This window comes from Chanodichthys erythropterus, chromosome 17, assembly GCF_024489055.1.
Source record: "Chanodichthys erythropterus isolate Z2021 chromosome 17, ASM2448905v1, whole genome shotgun sequence".
NCBI lineage: Eukaryota > Metazoa > Chordata > Actinopteri > Cypriniformes > Xenocyprididae > Chanodichthys > Chanodichthys erythropterus.
In genome coordinates this window covers 41,822,724-41,844,447 of record NC_090237.1, presented here as the reverse complement: position 1 = coordinate 41,844,447, position 21,724 = coordinate 41,822,724, and the positions used below count along the sequence as shown (strand labels likewise).

The 21,724-nt window shown below is 36.2% G+C and overlaps 1 protein-coding gene across 1 annotated transcript in view; it reads left to right on the top strand.

Moving 5' to 3' along the window:
• The window catches only part of LOC137005330 (E3 ubiquitin-protein ligase rnf213-alpha-like), a 107,584-nt gene that overhangs the window by 13,151 nt on the left and 72,709 nt on the right, over positions 1 to 21,724 (top strand). Inside the window, exons 3-14 of the mRNA XM_067366175.1 lie at positions 918 to 1,081; positions 1,433 to 1,581; positions 1,681 to 1,851; positions 1,928 to 2,139; positions 2,221 to 2,510; positions 3,913 to 4,172; positions 12,700 to 12,903; positions 13,066 to 13,258; positions 13,386 to 13,441; positions 17,039 to 17,177; positions 17,283 to 17,435; positions 17,531 to 17,629. Coding sequence (XP_067222276.1) covers positions 918 to 1,081; positions 1,433 to 1,581; positions 1,681 to 1,851; positions 1,928 to 2,139; positions 2,221 to 2,510; positions 3,913 to 4,172; positions 12,700 to 12,903; positions 13,066 to 13,258; positions 13,386 to 13,441; positions 17,039 to 17,177; positions 17,283 to 17,435; positions 17,531 to 17,629 — 2,090 coding nt within the window. The remainder of the gene's footprint in view (positions 1 to 917; positions 1,082 to 1,432; positions 1,582 to 1,680; positions 1,852 to 1,927; positions 2,140 to 2,220; positions 2,511 to 3,912; positions 4,173 to 12,699; positions 12,904 to 13,065; positions 13,259 to 13,385; positions 13,442 to 17,038; positions 17,178 to 17,282; positions 17,436 to 17,530; positions 17,630 to 21,724) is intronic.

The window sequence follows — 21,724 nt, the reverse complement described above, 5'->3', positions numbered from 1 at the left end:
TGTTATACAAATAAATTTGACTTTACTTCACTTGATGTAGTCCTGGCTCTATATAGGCTATATCGAATTAGGAATTCGTTCCTCATATTTAGCAGTATATTAGACGGCGATAGTAGAGTATCATACACACTATGTAAAGGTGATTTACGGCCTAATTTATGGCCCCTAATTTTCTGTGTGTTGTCACTCAATCTGACTGGTCAGTGGTTGTCAAAAAAGTTTTATGAGTGCTGTGAGCATTGATTGGCAGGTCAGTGGTGGTCAATGTCTGTTTTTATGGCTGAATTTATGGGTGTTGTGCCCCTGATTGGCAGGTCAGGAGTGTCAATGAAATATAGGGTTTGTAGGATTTATAGTTAGATATATGGGTCTATTTATGAGGGTTATATCTCACCCCAGATTGTTGAATTCTGGGTATCTGGCTCCTTTCAGTCTGTTGGGAACTGATGATGGCCATGTTTTTCCTTTGATTGTGGGGGTGAAAGTCACCAAAGCAAATTTCACATCTCACTGTTAAAGTCTGTGCTGTTTGGTCAATGGGGCATATGTTAATTGAGTCAAAATATCAAGACATTAAGGAAGCATTACCCCTACCCCACACTGGCTATATCCATTCAAATGACATGTCTGGGCATGTTCTTTTTAGAACAACTGTCTCTCTGTGTGTGTGTGTGTGTGTGTTGTACCAGAACTATAGATTAATGTTAGTTTCCTAAGAAAAAGTATCAGAAATATTCAATATTCTCTCACACAAAAACATCTTATACTGATTTAGTATGCATAAAATTATTCAATTCAATCCAATTCAAATAGCAATACTCTGATAAAGAACTGATATTTGCAAAATGTCCCCAAGTACAGTTGTAAAGTAAAAATGTCTACTGCTGCTGTGTGACTTTTGCTTTTGTATTTATCAGACAAGTCACAAGACGAGTCTCAGTCATCCTCAGACTTTCCACATGGCACGGATAAAGAAAAGACTGATCTCAGGCCTGAATCAGAAGTGCTGGATTACCGGATCACCAGTGTATCTCCAACACGACCAAATGAAGACGTCAGCATCTCTAACTCAATGAAAAAGGTGCTGGATATCAATTTTAACAGTGAAATACTCTGGATTTAGATTTAGATAAGGTTTCTTATTCTGAAAGTCTGTTGTTGGTGATTTATGATGCACATTTTAATTCATCCTGTTTGCATGCAATTGTGAAATTAAACACTTATTTTACACAATATTCTAAATTGACTTAAAAATAATTTCAAATAGAAAATATGCTCCGTGCTTTCATGAGGGTCTCAGTTAATTCGAGAACAGGCCCCAGAGGGAGCTGAAGCCTTGGCCAGTGGCTGCTGGCTAAAGTTGATAATCACAGAAAGCATTATAAATATGAACTTAAATGATGACACTTTTGGTTTATTTTGCATTTCGAAGAATCAGGGTTCCAGTGTAGATTCACCGGTGAAGGCCAAGCACAGTCAGGAGCAACAAGAGTCTGCACATGGGAAGAAAAATTTCGCTGCAAAGCAGAAATACAATGAAAGCAAGGATAATGAAAGTCAGAGTGTTGCGCCTCCAAAAAGGTGAATGCAGATTCATGTGATGAATGCGCTTCTTCACAGCACTTGATGTACAATACGTTTTTCATGGATTCTTATCTTATCAATATTTTTAAATTGCAGAAATCCAGCATCAAAACAACAAATAAGTCCCAGTGACAGACTCACCATTTACTTTCATGCGGTCCTTTCAAAAGACTTCAGCTTTAACTCAGAAAAGGATTTTATCTGCATAAGGGCCGGTGGTAACATTGGTAACTGGGAAAGTGATTTGGTTAAACTGTCTGTGTTACGGTTAGTGAAAATTTCAAGGACCATTTATTCATTATTCATTACTGGAATCAACAGTTTAAGAAAAGTTTGATTTCAGGGATCTTGGAGAGCATGGATTTCTTGTTGGAGGGAAGTATGTATGCAAAAAGACTGATGCTGCAGATGTGCCCATCCCGTACAAGTATGTGGTTTATAAAGAGCATGATAAGAACGAGTATGAGTTATGCTATGAATACATATACAAATCAGATTCAAAAGAAACCACCAACAGATGTCTATTTGTTAAATCACAACTCCTGAATGATGAAGGTAGGCAAAGCTCATAAGATCATACTTTAGTTTAATTTTCATTATTTAATGGACTTAATGGGTTCTTTTCATATTTTTCAGGAGAATGGCATCAGTATGATGACATCATCTGTTCAGAACCATCGAAAAATGTGCTTAATCGGGTGATAGAATTTGTGTGGTCTGAGCAGAAGAGAAAAATAATCAAGGGAAGAGAAATCGCTGGTGAATTCATGCTGGAAACTATCTTTGACCTCCTGAGAAGCTGGAGCAAAATTAATCTCAGCAACTTCTTTTGTCAGCTGAGACAGTTTTATGAAGTCTATGGAAACCCTTGTGTATTTGAAAAGAAAATGGTGAAATGGGGCTCGCTAAATTATGGTGAAAAAGATGTAAGTGAACCATGTGTATCTCAGCATATAATGAAAAACAATTTATTCAAATCTTTACCCAAAAATCAACAAAAACTTTTAGACTTAACTTAAACAAAACTTAAACAATTCTGACCATCATCATTTGCCTCATTGATAAACTCATTTGCTTCATTACAAACTCAAATGACTTCGTGCCACACCCGCTCAACGTGATTTTGGCCACCGCGGCGCTGCCCCCCTAGAAATATAAATGCCCCTCAGATTTATGTGCCCTGGCACTGGCACCTTGTAAAACGCAACCAACAAATGCTTTGCCAGCATTATCATGGGCAATCCCTTAACATTTGAATGGTTTCAAAGAGTTCGCTTTCCTCAACGGACATTCTAACAAATATTTTATTGTGAATATGAGATTGAGCTGAAGAATGAATGCTATATCAGAAGCAGGTAATACACTCATTTAGTCGATCTCTCTCTACATAATACAAAAAGCTTTCAATAAAGCCACACAACATTAATTTGTTATTAATTCTAATGTTTTTGAATTAGTAATGGAGGCTTGGACTCAAATTTCAAACTTTGAACTTGAGGTTTGAATTTGTGGTGGAAAGAAGTTGTTTAAAGTTTTCTTTAAGACACTCTGGTTGTTTCTTATTTAGAACATAATATCACACTTGTAGCTGTGCAATATTGCTCTATATCAGCACATATAGGATTATCTACGGCACTTTGCGGTTGAATCACAATTGATGTGGTATGGTCAGAGTGAGGTGACCATGACACATGCAATGTTTGGTGTCAATAAGTTAAAGCATTGCAGAGATACAGCCTCAAGAGTCATTTTTGCATCATTTTTGCATCATTGCTGGGGTATATTAAATTTGTTTGATGAATCAATTTTTTGTCGGCATGGTCAAGTAGGTTTTTAAAGAAAAAACAAATGGTGAATAGCAAGTTCGGCAGCCTATGGCAAAATTGGTATCCATGTTCTTGGCATGACCCAAGAAATCAATTAAGACCAGTCTCATTGCACTATGTTAAATTATTCAAAAGCTTAATTAAAATTTTATTATAACATTTGACCACAAGATGGTGCTGTCTCAACCTTTTGGGGAAAAGAATTGGTGAAAATATCTTATTTTGGAGTTTATATGTATGAGAACATAATTTTTCGCAACGGTCGGAGTTCAAAAAAGTAGGTTTTACGGAAAATTCTAAATGGTGGGAAAATATTCATGATGTAAAAGTGGCTTCAGGGTGCAATCGAATCATCTTGAGCCAAAGAATCGGAGGAAAATATACATTTTAATTTCTTGGTGAACAATGCCCTTAGATAAACTGAAAAATAATAATAATAAAAAACTGTAAATGCAGATGTCATCATATAATTCAGCATATTATCTTAATTTCATCCTGTCAGGTGAGAAAGCTTCTGAAGGAGTTCATGCTGAAATGGGTAACCCCAGAGCTACAGAGAGGCAATCAAGGAAAGAGTGCATTCATAAAGGAGCCACTGAAAGCTGCTCTCATTATGCTCTACATGTGGAAACAGTACAGTCTAGATTTAGACAGCGGGACTCTTTCTCGTCTCTGCACTGCCCTCTGCCTGCCAAAACTGCCTAAGGAGGAGTTCCTCTCTTTCTGGACTGACATAACAGAATCATTTCCACTGATAAACATGTGAGTACTGTTATGTAGTTTACAGTTTCGTATGATTCCTCCATATGAAAATGAAGTTTATTCAAGTGTGCTTTTAGTATACTTCTTTTAAATGTATACTTTTTTAATATACCACAACTTTAATATAAAATAAACAAAGAACGAAACAAAAGTAAAATGTTCCTCACGGACAACTGCTGGCCACACAAACATAACAAAACATTAAATAAAGTCCAGGCCTGGTCCTCTCGCCCACCCAACTCGTCACAATCCCTAATTCTGAGTATCTGAATTTTGATGTAGGCTAGTCCACTAGTAGTGTATATATGAACTTAAGTAATATATATTTTACTCTTTCTCCACCACTGACTGAATGTTCCGGCAATCCATGTTTTCACCGTTATGCAGTGGGTGGTGCTTTTGAGGATTCAGACACAGTATTTATTAGGAGTAATCCAAAATCAAGTCCAAAAACAGGCAAATAGTCAAACACAGATAGGCAGTCCAAACAATGAGAACACAGGCAAACCGAACAAGGGAAAACACAATGAATTCAAGAAACTTATAAAACCAGAAAACCAAGGCTAGGGAAGCAGTGTAAACATCAGCAAGACTGAGCAATGAATAAGACCGAAACCATGGTTGTGTCCAAAATCGCCCCCTATACCCTTAAATAGGCCATTTGTAGTGGTGTCTGAAACCATAGTGGATGATGTTGAGAGCACTCATGCAATCCCACAATGCACCACAATAACATATGTGTACAACCAATACACGCTCAATGTCTAGAGAATACCCATGATGCGTGGTGAGAGTCGCATGCTGAATGAATTCCTGCGTCTTGCCAGGAGATGGCGCAGCTGAATCAATCATCCATTCATTTTCCAACTATGGTGGTCCAACATAATATAATACAAGTATAAATTGTAATCGATCATTATACGTTTTTTTTGTGAAGTAGCTAACATAGCATAATCAGACGCAGCTTTATTTTTAGTAACAGTAATACAGCATTTTCTCCATCATACAATATGTTTTAAAATGAATTGCATGCCATTTATCAACACAATCATCCAGCATTTAATCTGATATTGTAAAATGGATCTATCTTACTGCAGTGTGTAACAGTGTCTCACAGCAGCCGTCGAGCGAACGCACAGAGTAACGTTATAAAATCATTTTCAACACTCTCAAATGTATCTAATATGATAAACAGAGCTGTGTTACCTCATACTCATGACCGGAAAAGCGGAAGCGGCGCCGGCGACTGTGTCATAATAAAAGTCCCGCTGCTCGTGAGGCGTGTGTTGATCAATCGCTCCAGCTCCTCGTTCAGCTCCACAACACTCGCTCCTGCTCTGCTTCACACTACAGTAACGTTAATAATCGCATCCATGAACATGATTTCTTCACGAGTCCAATCCCTATTCTTTTTCACTGGCTGTGATGTGAAGACCACATGTCCCAAGATTCCGCTCTAAAACTTGGCATCATCAAGCTACGCCTTTGTTTTGAATAGGCCTCTAGTGGACAGAAAATATAACATAGTGCACCTTTAAGCATTAATAATCGTACATATCCACCGTCTCATCCATTTAAAATTGGGGCTTCAAACACAGGTTTGCAGCGGTGATATCAAATCTCACTCCTTAGGGGTTGTCACTTGTGATTTGTGACCATCACAGACATGCCGAATTTGAGTTGCTTTGTTGAGTTGAGGTGCAGCGTGACACGTTGAAGGATGGAAATGCAGATCAGGGGAATGTTTGCAGCAATTATACACTTTAATTTCATTCTGTAACTTACATAAAATTATGGGCATTTCTCAAGTTTGCAAAGTGTGGATTGCGTACTTAGTAGTTCGGACTTGGCAAGAACGGACTCCCAAAGACGGGAGGACACAAGTCCGGTGATACTGCAAACGGCACAGCACGTACTTGACAGCGTCTATGGCAAGCCATTTTACTTTAAATTTTTCCCAGTGTTACTTGTCATAATTACATACAGAGATCTACAATCATATTCTTACTAGTAAAAAAACTTGTATTCATTAGATGCAAAACAGATTTGGGATTACACCCATTTCCCTCACAAAATCCTGCCTGCGATGCTACTCTTCAAAATAAAAGTCCTATTAGAACATCTTGTCATTGTGTCAAGGCAGGAACACACCAAGCCGACACTGACAAACTAGTGGTGATGAAAGCAGACTGCGGGTTTGGCTCACGTCGGCAGCTTCTGTGTCCAAAGTTGCCCTGACACACCAAACCAACACTCGACAGTCGACGGCCAAGTAGCACGTCAGTTCTGCGCCTGCGTGAGATGAAATGCCTTTCCGAACCAGCGGGTGGTAGTAGCTGAACAGCCAATCAGAATGATCAGATGGCCCGACGAGCTCCAACGGCGATTCAACATTTCCAATCAGCCGTAACAAAGGCGACAAGGACCAACTTCAGTCGACGGTGCAGAACACATTGAGAAAACTTAGTCGGCCGACGAACAAAAACTGCCAAAGTATTATAATAAAAAAGTATTATAATTTCAATGCAAATGCTAATCAAAATTCCACTACTACATTCAAACAATACTGTCTGGCTGGCCTATTATGCTCTCTACTTATCATACTAAAGGAACACATGCATCCCCTCAGAGCACTTACAGGTTCATGTTCAAGACCATTCACACCTGTCCCTGAACAATGCAAAAGGCATCCCCCCAAAATCATTCAGAGCTCCTAATGCTATAAACTGCTACTTGGCCAACACTCAAAAAAATCTCAGGATCATTCAGAAGTTAAAAAAAATACAAATATACAGGGAGTTTCAGATACTGCACTAGATGATGGAGTTTCAAATTCCACATACGGCCCTGTGTTTAATTCTGGTATAGGCTAAACAAAGTACAAATTTAACAGAAAAGCACATTTAGAACTTAGTAACAATGAATCTAACAGTTTAAATTTCAATTTGTGACCATGTGAGAAGTGCAGTGTCCTTATGTGATGTGTAGGAGCACAGGCTATTTTGACTCATTGTAGAATTACAACATGGACTTAACAAGCTCTAAATCAAATTTGATTAATGTTTTCCAAAATAACTAAATATGTATGTGTTCTAGACATTGTAATAAACACACAAAACATATGTAATGAAATTTATTTACTTGAATCTTGACAAATCCAGTCATGTAAAAAAATAGGAGTTGAGCTTGACGCGAAGTTTGCAGGTAGAGTAACTTCATGGCCAGATGACCGGACCTATAAACATTTATTCTATCCAATAGCATTGTGAGAACAAACAGTGGAACCCATTAACTATGTAAATGTGGTCTTGAGAGAAAAAAACATTTGCAGGCATTTTTTTTTTAATTTTTGAAAGTGTTGTTATAATTCTGCAACAGTGGGTTTTACTGGGTTAAAGCTGAAATCCAACCTGAATGATGACAACACAGAATAAAATACTAGTGATGATCAAGTCCTTTTAACAGTTTATTTTACACACTTTGTGTTTAAGTCTCCACTTTTTCACAAAACCTTTGCTCTCCAAAAACCCAGTCAGTTTGGTTTAAAAATCTTTAAAAAGCTTATAAACACTGAATTATTACCAACATATGAAATTAAATTATGGACAAAAATTGGGAATGTTGGACAATACATATATAACAGAATATAACAGCTTGTTTTTGCAGTGTTTTCTTATATAAATGTCCATTAAAGCAAGATTATGTAAACAAAAAAACACAGCCACTGTGTCCAAAAGTGGCAATTATGGGATAACAGACACAAAGCATCATCATGTTCTATAAGATCACATTTGTAGCGTGATCCGGAACGGAATAATTTATAGTCATAAAAGTCATTAAAAAGTCATACAGTCAAAAATAAAATGTCAAATCATATGTAGAAATGTTTTTTTTTTCACTATTTTATATTGGCTCATACATAAATTATTCCCTTCAAATGTTATTGAGCTTTAAATTATTGCATATTTATGTATGACCGTATATACAGTTGTGAAAAAAGCCATTTTTACACAGTTTATTTTAATAAATATTAAAAATATAAAGGTGTGCATTATAGCTAACATGTAGATGAAGACTTTACAGTTGGTTTAATGACTGTAAATTATTTCCTTCAAATGTTATTGAAGGTGGAATAGTGCATACCAATTTCGGATGTAACTTTAGAGACGGTCCCTAAAATTACGATTATCAAATGTCTAATGGCAAACCAACTTTATGCCAGTTGTGCGTTGCTGTTGGGCTGCCAGTGGTGCGGTCCTTTCTGAATGAAGCCAATATTTCCGCTGATCTAACTCCTTTGGGATCAAATAAATTTGTAGTTCTGACACTGTTAAAACAGCTAACAGCACCACATATCCCAGACATACTGTAAACTTGCTGTGAATCTTCTGAGAGTGTTTCGTTGGCCTTTTTCTGGTAGTTGTGGATGCTGTCACCATAGACCTAAACACGGTGCGCAGCTGTGACCGGACACAAATATGGTGGCAATCAGAGATGGGCATAAATACATGGAAATGTATTTAAAATACAAATACAAAATACTGTGTGGAAAAATGTATTTAAATACAAATACAGTATTTTGTATTTTGAAAGTACACAAAATACATGTGAAATTGAAGATTCAGTGCAGGTATCCCCATTAGGCTGAAATCTATCTGGGCCTATTCTGAATGCCAAAAAGCATTTAGATGTGTGCAACTACTTAGAAACTTTCATTTTAATTTTATATACCTCTTCCCTTCCCCTGTAGGAAATAAAAAACTACAAAAACAAAAAAAATCTTTTAACTTTTATTATGTTTTATCATCATCATTAAAAGCCAATGTGACAATGTGTAATTTGTTAGCTAATTATAAATAGTCACAGTGAATTAAGAAACTACATAGGCCTACTGACTTTTAATTCCTTACCTCATTTCTGCACTCTCTGTCATTCTCTCTCTCTCTCTCTTTCTTAAGTGCTTGCTTCCTTGCTGGTAATTACCAATAAACTTATGTAGTGCAAAATAGCAGCCATTTATATACTTACTTCTGACAAGGTTACAATGTAGTCTATTACTTATGGTGAACACTATTAAATAAAACTGTAAAACTGTGGGAACCTTTTCTGCTATATAGCAAAGAATAGGGATGGGTGATATGACAATATATGGCATGGTTTCACAATTATCAATATCAGTTTTGATACCACAGCAAAAACTGAATTTCAAACTCTTTTGATGCTTTTTTTTACGCAAGTAGTATAGTAACTTTTATATTTAGTTAATGTAAAGTTTATTTGTTTCCATATACATAATTAGAAAATATAAAGTTTATCTAAAATAAAAAAATTTTTAATTAGAAATCATTTGGCACTTTTTTTGGTGAACAATAAAACTAAAAGTGTAGTGTATCTTTCATCATTGTCATCACAAATGCACACAATCACTACACTAAACTGATGGAGACAGACAATGATTAACCTAATTATTTCGTCTCTATATAAACAAACATTTGCATAGATGGGTAAACACAATCACAATTTGGAAATGTGTCCAGTTACATTTTCATAAAGCACCATGTTTGTAAAATTTAAAATGATTACATTTACAAAATGAGCCTGCATAGCAGAAATAATTAATAAAGTAATGGTCGGTGTTTAATACAATCGTTAATTGAAATAAAATAATGAATTAAAAAACATATATAACACAGTATTGTTCAATTTAGTGTTATACATATGTTATCATATTAATATGTTTTGTTCTAATGTCTCAAGTCACAATTTCAAGTTTACTGGGTTTAACTTGATTATTTGGGTAGGGTTTAAGAAGTGTACTAAAAAACTTTTTCACATGTGTCGTCAAAATGACCTACAACCTAATCAGTTTACATGTGAAGAAATCCATTTATTCACAAACTTCTCACGAGACGAGTGTTTGACATAGTATAAGAGGTGTTTGACAAATTATTCGGCAAACTACTTCCTCTCATTGCTGCTTCTTGGTGGTTTGGAGAACAATTACTCAGAGTCGCCCTCTGTCGTTTTTCACAGAATTATACAATGGAAAGCACGTCAAGCATAAAAGCCTAAAACTGTGTGTTCACACCGCCGGCGGCGAGAGCGGCAAAGTGACGCTAGTCATTCATTTTCAATGAGAGCCGGCGGCGAGCTCCGGCGAGAGCAGCGCGGCGCGTCTTGGACGGTGAGAGCGTCGAGGAGAGTTGAAATCAGGTTAACTTTATGGTAATGAGCTATGACGCTGTTCGGAGGCAACCAACTGGAATGTAGAGGTCCTCGCTTGAGAGGCTTCCGATTGGTTGACGCGACTTGTCATTTACTTTGACCCTCCCGTCGGCGGCGGTTTGAACGAACAGTACTGCGTTGTTGGCAGGGCGGCCAAGGCGACTGTTGACGCTCTCGCCGGCGGCGATGTGAACGCACGGTAATAGGTTTACTGAGGAGCGCGCGCAGTAAGCAGGTAACAGGTTCATGGCGTAGAGCCATGCGAATTGCGAAAGTATAAACAAGGCTTCAACTGCACAAAGCTAAAGAGAAAGCGGAAAGTCCTATCTAAACATTGTCATGTTTATGTGTACGAAGCTATGCTTGCTGATATTGTGGTCTATAACTCCTCCCCGAACTCACGTGAACGAGCAGCGATTTGCCTGTGATTTCGGGCATTTGTCTGCGATTTCTCAAAACCTGTCGGCGAGCCAAAATCGGGGCTAAAATCGTGCAGTCTGAACTCGGCTTAACATGCAGTAACGTTAACGGGATAGTTCACCCAAAAATGAAATTTTGATGTTTATCTGCTTGCCCCCAGCGCATCCAAGATGTAGGTGACTTTTTTCTTCAGTAAAACACAAATGAGGATTTTTAACTCCAACCGCTGCTGTCTGTCAGCCAAATAATGGGAGTAGATGGGGACTTCGGCTAAAAGAGTAAAAAAAGCTTGCTTAGACAAATCCAAATTAAACCCTGCGGCTCGTGACGACACATTAATGTCCTAAGACACGAAACGATCGGTTTGTGATGTCTGATCGCGCTCTGACAGCGGCAGTGATGTCTGACACTCATTAAAGTATATGCGCGAGACATCACTTCCGTTGTCAGAGCGCGATCAGACATCACTAACCGATGCTGAACGGAGTTGGACATAGTCGTGTATTAGAGGTAAAAAATGATATAAATACTGTTCGGTTTGGATTGGGGGGCGTGTCTGGTCTGAACCTGGTCTGAACTAGTTGATGCATGAAAACAACACCCTGATAAAGAGGTTGACTGTCTCAAAGTATTTTGAGTATTTTGAAAATACAAAAATACTCATCTTAAATGTATTTAAATACAAATTACATTTGTTTTTTTCCAAAGGCTTTAAAATACAAAATACAAAATAGTATTTTGTATTTCAAATACGTATTTTAAATGCATGTATCTGAAATACTGCCCATCCCTGGTGGCGATAAAATACAGTGACGTCCATGAAACCCATATGGATATCCTCAAAAGTATAAACTACTGTGTTTGTATCATTCATTGACATTAAACATGACATTAAACAGGCTGTTTTAAATTTTTGAAAAAAATCCATGTAAAAACAACAGCGACACAATGAAAATATCATGTGTAGCAGCGAGTTTTACTGTAACAGCCCTTTCGGCGTTGAAGAAAAGAGGCAGAGAGTTTTTGACGGGTGCCTTCGATTTATTTTTCTCAGATGCAATGAACTTCATTGCTGAAGTATTCGTAGTCTCAATTCTTTGTTGCAAATTCTCTCCATGCATCATAACAATATCATCACAGCATCATGGCATTCATAATAAAAACAAAACATTCATTACATTAACTACACATTTGACATTGTTCAAGTTAATCAACAATATCACACCATCGAAATACATGGAAAACAATCAAACATACCTCACTCATTGTATCACTAGATCCCACACACAGAACACAAGTCTGAGCTGAAGAGTGAAAGCATTTAACATAATCCACTGGAATCTCCTGACTGTAAGGCATTTATAAATGTTTATCAACTTCAAAACAAATATTCTTCATAAAAATGGTGCTTTTGAACACTGACGAGCTTACAACTACATCAAATCATATACTGATCATTTACTAAAGGTTTGTTCAACATTTGTTCACGATTAACAATTGTTTATTGAGATAATGATGCTAAAACAATTTTGACATAAATGCTTCAATGATTTATAAGTGATACATCATGTATCAACTAATAATTTATAAACCATCTACTAATGATCTGTTTGATTTATTTCATGATTTACACATTTTTAAGATAACTTACAACACATTTGTAAATTAGCATACCACTTATTAATCAATTATGACGGTATAGTCATGTTTTGAAAATTATTCGTTCATCAACTAATAATTTATAAATTACTTAATGTTATTATAAATGTTTCCACAGTATGTCACAGGTGCACTCGACAGACCTTATATTAACACAGAACATTGGTTTAATGAGCAGAGAACAGACTTGAGTCCAGCTTTTTCATTTTGATTCCCTCTTCAGCTTGTCTGACATGGTGGACACACTGATCAAAAGGGTAAGAGCAGAGCACATGTCCACTTGGATCATCGTCATTCCACTGCTGCATCTTCTCAAAGGCACTTCAAAGCCATTTCAGCCAGTGTATAATCAAGTCAGCACACAATCAGAGCAGAGCTGGGTTGGCCTGCAGGGACTGAAATCACCACATGTGATAAACGATAAAAGGTATTAAATCTAGGTATTAAATAGTTTTCCAGATTTTCATTTTAAATTTCCTGGTAGATACCATTAAACATTTGAACCCACTTGGGCTTCAGTTGAAAGTACCATGGCGAGTCCTTAGTTTTTCAGATTTTTTTTTTTTATTGTTAAATCCCTCTATTTTAGGGTGATGCTGGATCTCATGAAGGCACACAGATATTTGTTGGACGTAGACAGACTGCTGGCGCGGTCTTGGATGTACTTGATGACTGTAGACGAGTTAATCGATTGCAACTCCATCATCCATGCAGAGCTCCTGGACATCCTGCAGATTTTCATCATGAAATGCCCCAAAGAAATATCAAACAGGACTTCAACAGTGAGTATCAAGTTATGACAAAAAAATAACCATATATGCATAAACAAGATCAAATTAAATGATCATGGAGTGAGAAAAATACAGCAGTCTAAATCATGTATATTTGATTGTTATTATGTTGTCGCAGAGCATTTTGAAGATTCTGGAACACATTCAGATTCACTTGATCGAACAAAGATACAGGTAAAGTTCTAAAATTAAAATTAAACTAAAAATAAAATAAGAGCTGCACTATTAATTATTAAAAGATTACGATCTCCATTCAAACACCCATGCAATCATACAACTCACAAACATACAAATCACAGAAGTACTGGGATTAATGTTTATAGTGTGGGTATGAACACTGATGTCTATGGAAGCAATCAAAATACCTCTTGAAAGATTTTTGACACTTGTATGTATTGAATTATTATCTCATTATGCCAGGTGGTGGCGACAACTAACTATAAAAAACAGTATTTGTCTTTGAACCATTCATTCAAGAGATTCATTCACAAATGCTGATTCATCCAATAACAAAACAAATCTTTATGAATCAAACATTGACTCTGTTCAAATTATTTTAAAAATTGCTCTAATTAATATACACTCTGCAAAAAAATGCTTTTCTTACTTATATTTGTCTTGTTTCCAGTCCAAATATCTAAAAATTCTTAAATCAAGAAGCATTTTCTAGACAAGTAAAAATTTTCTTGTTTTCAGAAAAAAATAGTCAAAATGAAGTGAGTTTTTCCTTAAAACAAGCAAAATAATCGGCCAATGGTTTAAGCAAAATAATCTTGTTTTTGGACTGAAGTAAGATTATTTTGCTTGTTTGAAGGAAAAACTCACTTCATTTTGACTATTTTTTCTGAAAACAAGACAACAGAAGAACTGTGGCTGTGTCTCCAAGGCGCTTGAAGAAATCTTCCTGAAAAGCGATACGCAAGTGTACCTGGACAAACACAAAGAGTGGTCACACCAAATATTGATTTGATTTAGTTAATAGAAATTAACTGATAAATAAAATCTATTTGATAGCATTTTTGAAAGCATCCTCACTTTACAGCATTTTTACACAAATACCTAATACTCTTCACAATACTGTAGCTTTGCGGGTCGGTTTCTTCAAGTTTCCTGGAGACACGGCGACAGTTCTTCTGAATTTAGTCTGTCTCAGTTTGAGAATTCATGAGAATGAATGAGAATTAATAGTTGAATGTCTCACAAAATAGAGGTGCAATAAATACCACCAAATACAGGTGCTGGTCATATAATTAGAATATCGTGAAAAAGTTCATTTTTTTATTGTAAATTATTTTAAAAAATGAAACTTTCATTTATACTAGATTCCCTACATGTAAAGTAAAACATTTCAAAAGTTTTTTTTTTTTTTTTTTTAATTTGTTGATTAGAGCGTACAGCTAATGAAAGTCCAAAATCCAGTATCTCAAAATATTAGAATATTTACATTTGAGTTTCATTAAATGGCCATCCCTACAGTATAAATTCTGGGTATCTCTTGTTCTTTGAAACCACACTAATGGGGAAGACTGCTGACTTGACAATGGTCCAGGAGACAATCATTGACACCCTCCACAAAGAGAGTAAGTCACAGATGGTCATTACTGAATGTGGTGGCTGTTTACAGAGTGATGTATCAAAGCATATTAAATGCAAAGTTGACTAGAAGGAAGAAATTGGGTAGGCAAAGGTGCACAAGCAACAGGGATGACCACAAGCTTGAGAATACTGTCAAGTAAAGCCGATTCAAACACTTGGGAGAGCTTCACAATGAGTCAAATGAAGCCGGAGTCAGCGCATCAAGAGTCACCACACTCAGACATCTTCAGGAAAAGGACTACCAAGCCACTTCTGAAACAGAAACAACATCAGAAGCATCTTACCTGGGCTAAGGAGAAAAAGAACTGGACCGTGAACAGTGGTCGAAAGTCCTCTTTTCAGATAAAAGTAAATTTTGCATTTCATGTTGACATCATGGTCCCAGAGTCTGAAGGAAGACTGGAGAGGCACAGAATCCAAGCTGCTTGAAGTCTAGAGGGAAGTTTCTGAAGTCAGTAATGATTTGGGGGGCCGTGACGTCTGCTGGTGTTGGTCCATTGTGTTTTATCAAGTGCAAAGTCAATGCAGCATCTTCCAGGAGATTTTGGAGCACTTTATGCTTCCATCTGCTGACAAGCTTTATCGATATGCTGATTTCCTTTTCCAGCAGGACTTTAGCACCTGCCCACAGTGCAAAAACCACTTCCAAGTGTTTTGCTGACCATGATATTACTGTGTTTTATTGGCCAGCCAACATGCCTGACCTGAATCTATGGGATATTTTCAAGAGAAAGATGAGAAACAGTCGATCCAACAATATACAGATGATCTGAAGGCTCAATAGTGCCTCAGCAGTGCCACAGGCTGATCACTTCATGCCACACTTCACTGATGCTGTAATTTGTGCTAGAGCAAGTCATTTGCTGTAATATGTGCTGCCGACCAAGTATTGAGTGCACAAATGAACATACTTTAAAGAACTTGAACTTTTCTGTTTTGAAAATCCATTTTTTGATTGATCTTAGGAAATATTCTAATATTTTGAGATACTGGATTTTGGACTTGCGTGAGCTATACACTCTAATCATCAAAATTTAAAAAAAATAAATAAATAAATTGAAATGTTTTACTTTACAACAAACTGTCCTCTAGAATATATGAAAGTTTCATTTTTAAAAATAATTTACAATAAAAAAATTAACTTTTTCACGATATTCTAATTATATGACCACATGTGTTTATATACCTGTATAAACACATGTGAACAATAGACAATTCTTATCTGGAAGAAGTTGGTGAGACAGACCGAAATCCAAACAATGAAGGTCTTGCAAAATCACAAAAAAAAGTATAATCCACAGTTCCTGTTAAATCCTCAAAGACAAAAAATATGTATGTAATCCTTGTGAAACGCTGTCCATAAACAGGAATTCACACAGGTTGAGGCATTTACTGCACTTCAATATCAGATCTCCGTACACCAGCTGTTGTCAGACTCCTTGTGTATTCAAAAATCTACATGTTATTTTGTTAGATTGATCATGGAAGAATTGCAATCTCCATTTTTTTAAGAAGATTCTCAATTTATCCAGAATTGTGCAGCTCTATGAATATTTAATTAATTTGTCTCTGAAATTCTTTCTATATTTAAATAATGTAATATTGCCTGTTGTGTGAATAATAGTTTTTGAGGTGCAAATGTCAAGTTACCAATCACTCTATATCACTAGTGAAACATCTAATACAATATAATGAAATTGTTTATTGTTGCTTGCCAAAATTTGAGCACATCTTCTTTTGAGTGGCTGCCAGTGGAAAAACACAATAGTGTAGAACAGCAGCTATTAGCCAAACATGAACCACGAATGCTACAGTGTTTCCTCTACATTCTTTCAAGTGGTAGAACACCACAGTAAGAAAATTACCACCACACCACATAGGTTAATGAGAAATTGAAAATCATAATAATGAGCCTTTAATTGCCTATATATAATACATACCCTAATCAGCATACCCTAAGAAGAATTACAAAAACAAGAGGGTCTACAGCTCTTTTGGGGCTATATATATATATATATATATATATATATATATATATATATATATATATATATATATATAATATATATAATATAATATAATATAATATGTAGATGAAATCTATAATTCTCTAGATGAAAAATCCAATAACCCTATCAATGTGCACTCATTAACTGGCTTTCATTACTGTTGTAGCTGTCTGAATGAGGATTATGGCATTCAGTGCATACAAGCAGCTTGCAAACTTCTAAAGAAGATGTGCAAAGAAGTCAGGAAAACTGATATCCCTCTTGCTTGCGTGAACGTTGTGGCTTCTGTATCAAAATGTGCCCAGGTATTTCATGTTGAAATCAAATTATCTTTGTCTTAAATAACTGATTTAAGCTAATAGATGTTCAGAAGACTGACTCAATATGCCTGACATTTGTTCAACCCTAAGACTACACAACAAACAGACTCTTTTTCTGAGAAGACTTATGCGTTACTCAGTGATGCCAAGCAAACTGTCCGAGCATGGATTGGAGAAGCTTTCAGAGCCAAACTATTGAACAAAGGCTTTCGATCAGCTCTCAGCTTCACTGCAGAGATTGAGGTAAGCAGAGCAAGTATGTTCAAACAAATTACCCAATGGTAGATTTCAACTATATACAGGTTATTAAATATAATTTTGTTTGTTCTGCTTCACAGATGTGGAATAATATCATTGCCATAGATTTCATGAGTAAGGACTTCACTAAAGAATGGAGAGAGACCTTTACCGGGGACTTTGAGGGAAAATATCAACAGGTATTCATTAAAGAAATTCTAGAGTGTGTGTCTAGTAGGGTTGGGAGTCAATCCACTATTTTATTTGTACTTTTTTCCAAAATAATAATGATCGCTTTTCATGATTTCCAATTCAGTCAACATTATACAATGATACTAAAACACCCAGACAGTGAAACAATGTCACAGCAGGATTTGTTTCATTTTTTATTTTATTTTATTTATTTATTTATTTATTTTAGCTATAGAGTTTTGAGCTTGCAGTCTGAGTTGAATGTGATGAGATAGTAGGACTGACCACTGCAAAATAATGCATAGAAAATAAATATAGTCGCTTGTTTCTGCTGCTTCTGTAACGTAGCGGGGCTCAGGCAGAGATCCATTTGCAAGTAACGGCAACAGACAGGCAGACAGGAATAATAATGCTCGGAAATGATACAAGAGTAATCAAGACTTCGCGGTGAGGTGGTATGTGTGAGAGTCCTTTATAGTCAGATAATGTGCAACAGGTGTATGTGGCAACTGGTGATTGGAGTGGAGTGTGAGCATGTGACTGGCAGGGAGGATGATGGGAAATGTAGTCCGGGAACTGATAGGATTCGTGACAGCTTCTTTGCCTATGTTTTAATCCGGACTTCAGTACAGAGAACCAACGCAACAGAGTGACAATATTTGATGGGTGTGGGCGGTTAGAAGTGTAGACATTATGAAAGATTGATTGTTCATATTCATTGTGTTATAAGAGCTGATTAACTGAGAGGTCAGCTTTTTAGACATTATAAAGGGAGCGCCTTCTGTCATTCCAAATCGTGCACACAGCAGGTTGCTTTTCTGTTAAATCTAACTTGTTTGTGAATGTTGAGGCTTTAAAAACAAATATTTAATGAGATCGTTTATGCTGGGTTGTGCTGGCAACACATAACTTAATATTTAATGTAAATTTCATGGATGTACTGACAAAAATCTATATAGGCTATTTTTTGTGGGATTTTGCAGGCATGAGTGGGACAAAACATGAATGTTGTGGGCGGGAGCTGGACAAGATAAAAAAAAAAATTGTGGGAGCAGGACAGAATCCTGCGGGAGCAGGTGGCCGCGTGACAGGAAAATCCATCTAGAAGATATGCGATAGCACCTCCTACCATATAAAAGTGAAAACACAGAAAGCAGGAAAATTCTGTAAATGGCGAGGAAAGAGTTAAAAAGCTGCCCACTGTTGCTAAAACAATTCTTTCAGGTTCTGCACATTCTTTGGTTTTCTAGCATCTTATTTAAGAAAGTTCAATTATTTTTAAAGGGGTGGTTCACTGTTTTTTTTCTAGGCTTGATTGTGTTTATGAGGCACAGTTTAATATGTCTCAATGCTTAGTTTAAAAAAAAAACGCCATATTTTTCATATATTTTACCTTTAATCTACACCGCTGTTTCCCTTCTCCTAAAAACGCTCTTTTAACCCTTGTGTGGTCACTCAGGGTCTTTGGTGTTTTACATTAATTTTACTCTGTTTATTAATGTTTTTACTCAACATTTGTGCAGTTTTTGGAGGATTTATCATATCTTTTAAATTTATATAAATAAATATTTTGTTGAGTAGGTTTTATACAAAAACAGCTTTTTATGTAAAATTCACTTTATAAAAGACCCACATTTGTAACTTTCATTCATGGGGATAACATGGATAATTTGACATGGTTTAGTGTGAGATTTTTGCCCATCTTTAGGAAAATGGAGTTTTAAAAGTAAAAAAATGATCACTTTATGTGTTATTTGACTGACTGAAAGACATCTTTTCACAAGTATTTTCAGTTTGATTCAAATCTAAATATTATGAAATCACAATTATGACAATAAAAGCTACTTTTTGTCAAAGTTTCATGTCATTTGGACAAAAATAACTTTTTTTTTTATTTTTTTATTTTAGCAAACGTCGTTTGGGGTCAAAGCCCCTATAAGGGTTAGGTTCCTAGTTCTATGAAGCCCCTCCCTCAGAAATACACAATGGGCTCAGATTGGTTAGTTGACCCTGTGTATTATGATTCGCTGTCCGAAATGCGTTGTCCGGAAACACCTTGGCCCTTACCATTATGGGCAAACGTCACGTGTGCTTAGGTCAAACTTCAAAGTCCAGTCAAAGTTAGTGGAAATGTAAATAATGGCATCAACATTGCCGTATCAATTTAAGCCCGAATCAGACTCGCATAGCAGTAATGATGAAGAGGCTCAAGCAGAACATCTGCAAGCACGGCTTTTAATGGATGTTTGTGAATGTTAAGTATTTTTGTTTGTATTTGTGTCAAAGTGTTTAGATATGCTGTCACTTGTAACTGTTACTGCTGCCCCAGTGTTCTGATTAAAGCTTTACTGGTGTGTTTAATTCCCGTAAATGAACTTCCTGTAAAATTCCTGTGCGCCTACAGAAATAAAATAAAATCATAAATAAAGTTTATTATATACAAATAATAAACAAAATATTCTAAAATAGTAACACATTTTTTTTAACTTAAACTCTCTCTGAATTAATTCGAATGATGTCACAGCCACGAGGGGCTACAAGTAAAAACAGACGCTCATCCAGAAACAGTCATAAAGTCAAAACTTTATTGGCATGATAGGGCATTTACAGTATTTAACCTACAGAATACAAACTTTAAGTAACATAAAGTACAGAATATTAATTAGATAAAGAAATATGGGAAATGAAGGGTAAAATAAAGCAAATAAATGTACAAATGTAACTAATAATAATATAAACATATTAAATAAAAAATAAACGATAAGTGAATGGATTTAAAAAGACTGTTGGATGGGATTAAAATGAACAATGTTTAAACATTTATGTTTTAAACATCGCGTGCAATACAATATAATGTGCACTATGTTAATATAATAATTTCTTAATTCCGTTCTTTTTCTAAATTGAAAATAAATATTATTGGTCTTATCCGTTTCTGATGATTTCTGGTTGCTATGTTTGCGCAGGTTGTTTACACATGTAACTCGTGGCCATGAGAAAAATATATCGTTCCCTCTATGATCTCGAGGCCACGACTTCACATCGCGTGGCCATGACATAAGGATGTTGTTACCTCAACAAGCTGATCTCGTGGCCACGAGTTATCATCACCTTCCCACGAGTTTATATGTTGTAGCACGACAAAACTAAGTAAACCGATGTCCCCTCCCGGTCACCGTAGAGGCGCGTTGTAGTCCAATCGGTCATTTTTGTAGGCATTAAACTACGATAACTTTAAAAGACAATATCTCCGTTTGCATTGAACTTTCAGCGCTGTAACTTTGCAGCAACATTACACACTAACTAAAGTTAAAAAAGTGAAATCGCATTGAACCACCCCTTTAAATAATTTTAAAGAAGCCGGTTGGACAGCGAAGCATGATGGCAGGTTAAACTGCTAGCTCCCTTAAGTCAGTTTTAAAACTCCGCTAAACTTGATATTTACTTATTTAACACTTACGTGTGTTGAGAAATGAGCGGAGGGACTAAATCTAAAGCTAAAAGAAACCCCGAAAAGCAAGATAAAGGCTCTAAACGAAAAGAAACGGACAGCATGCAAGAAAAAGCAGAAGATGGCGACCGAGACATCACAGAGCTCTGGCACCGAAGCCCAAAGCAGATCAACCCCCGAGGGCAATCGTGGTAAATTTTTTACAATATAATACAAAGGAGAAAGTCCTGAAAAGAGCCTGGGAGAAGAAAAAAATGTATATGTATTGACTTACAGGAGACTTGGACATTGAAGGAAATAATATATATAGTATGAGTGCAATAACCTATAATAGGCTGCATCTCATATCTAGAAGGGGGCCCTCCGTTCAGCAGAGGCTTTCCCTCTCAATGAAGACAGTGACTCAAAACCCTAAGTTCTGGGTGAACATTTCCATCTGGAGGTCAGTTGACACCATTTTAGTTCATTTAATATGTTCTGGTTTATGTAAAAGTTGTTTAGTTGTTTATACTTGTTCAAATGTTAGCCAGTGGGGTTATCATTATATGAGGATTACTGTAGTGAGTGTTGTATGCAAGAGAGAGACATTGAGATAATGTCTTTGAATGCAAATGGATTGGGGAACCCAGTCAAAAGGGCTAAAGTGATAGCT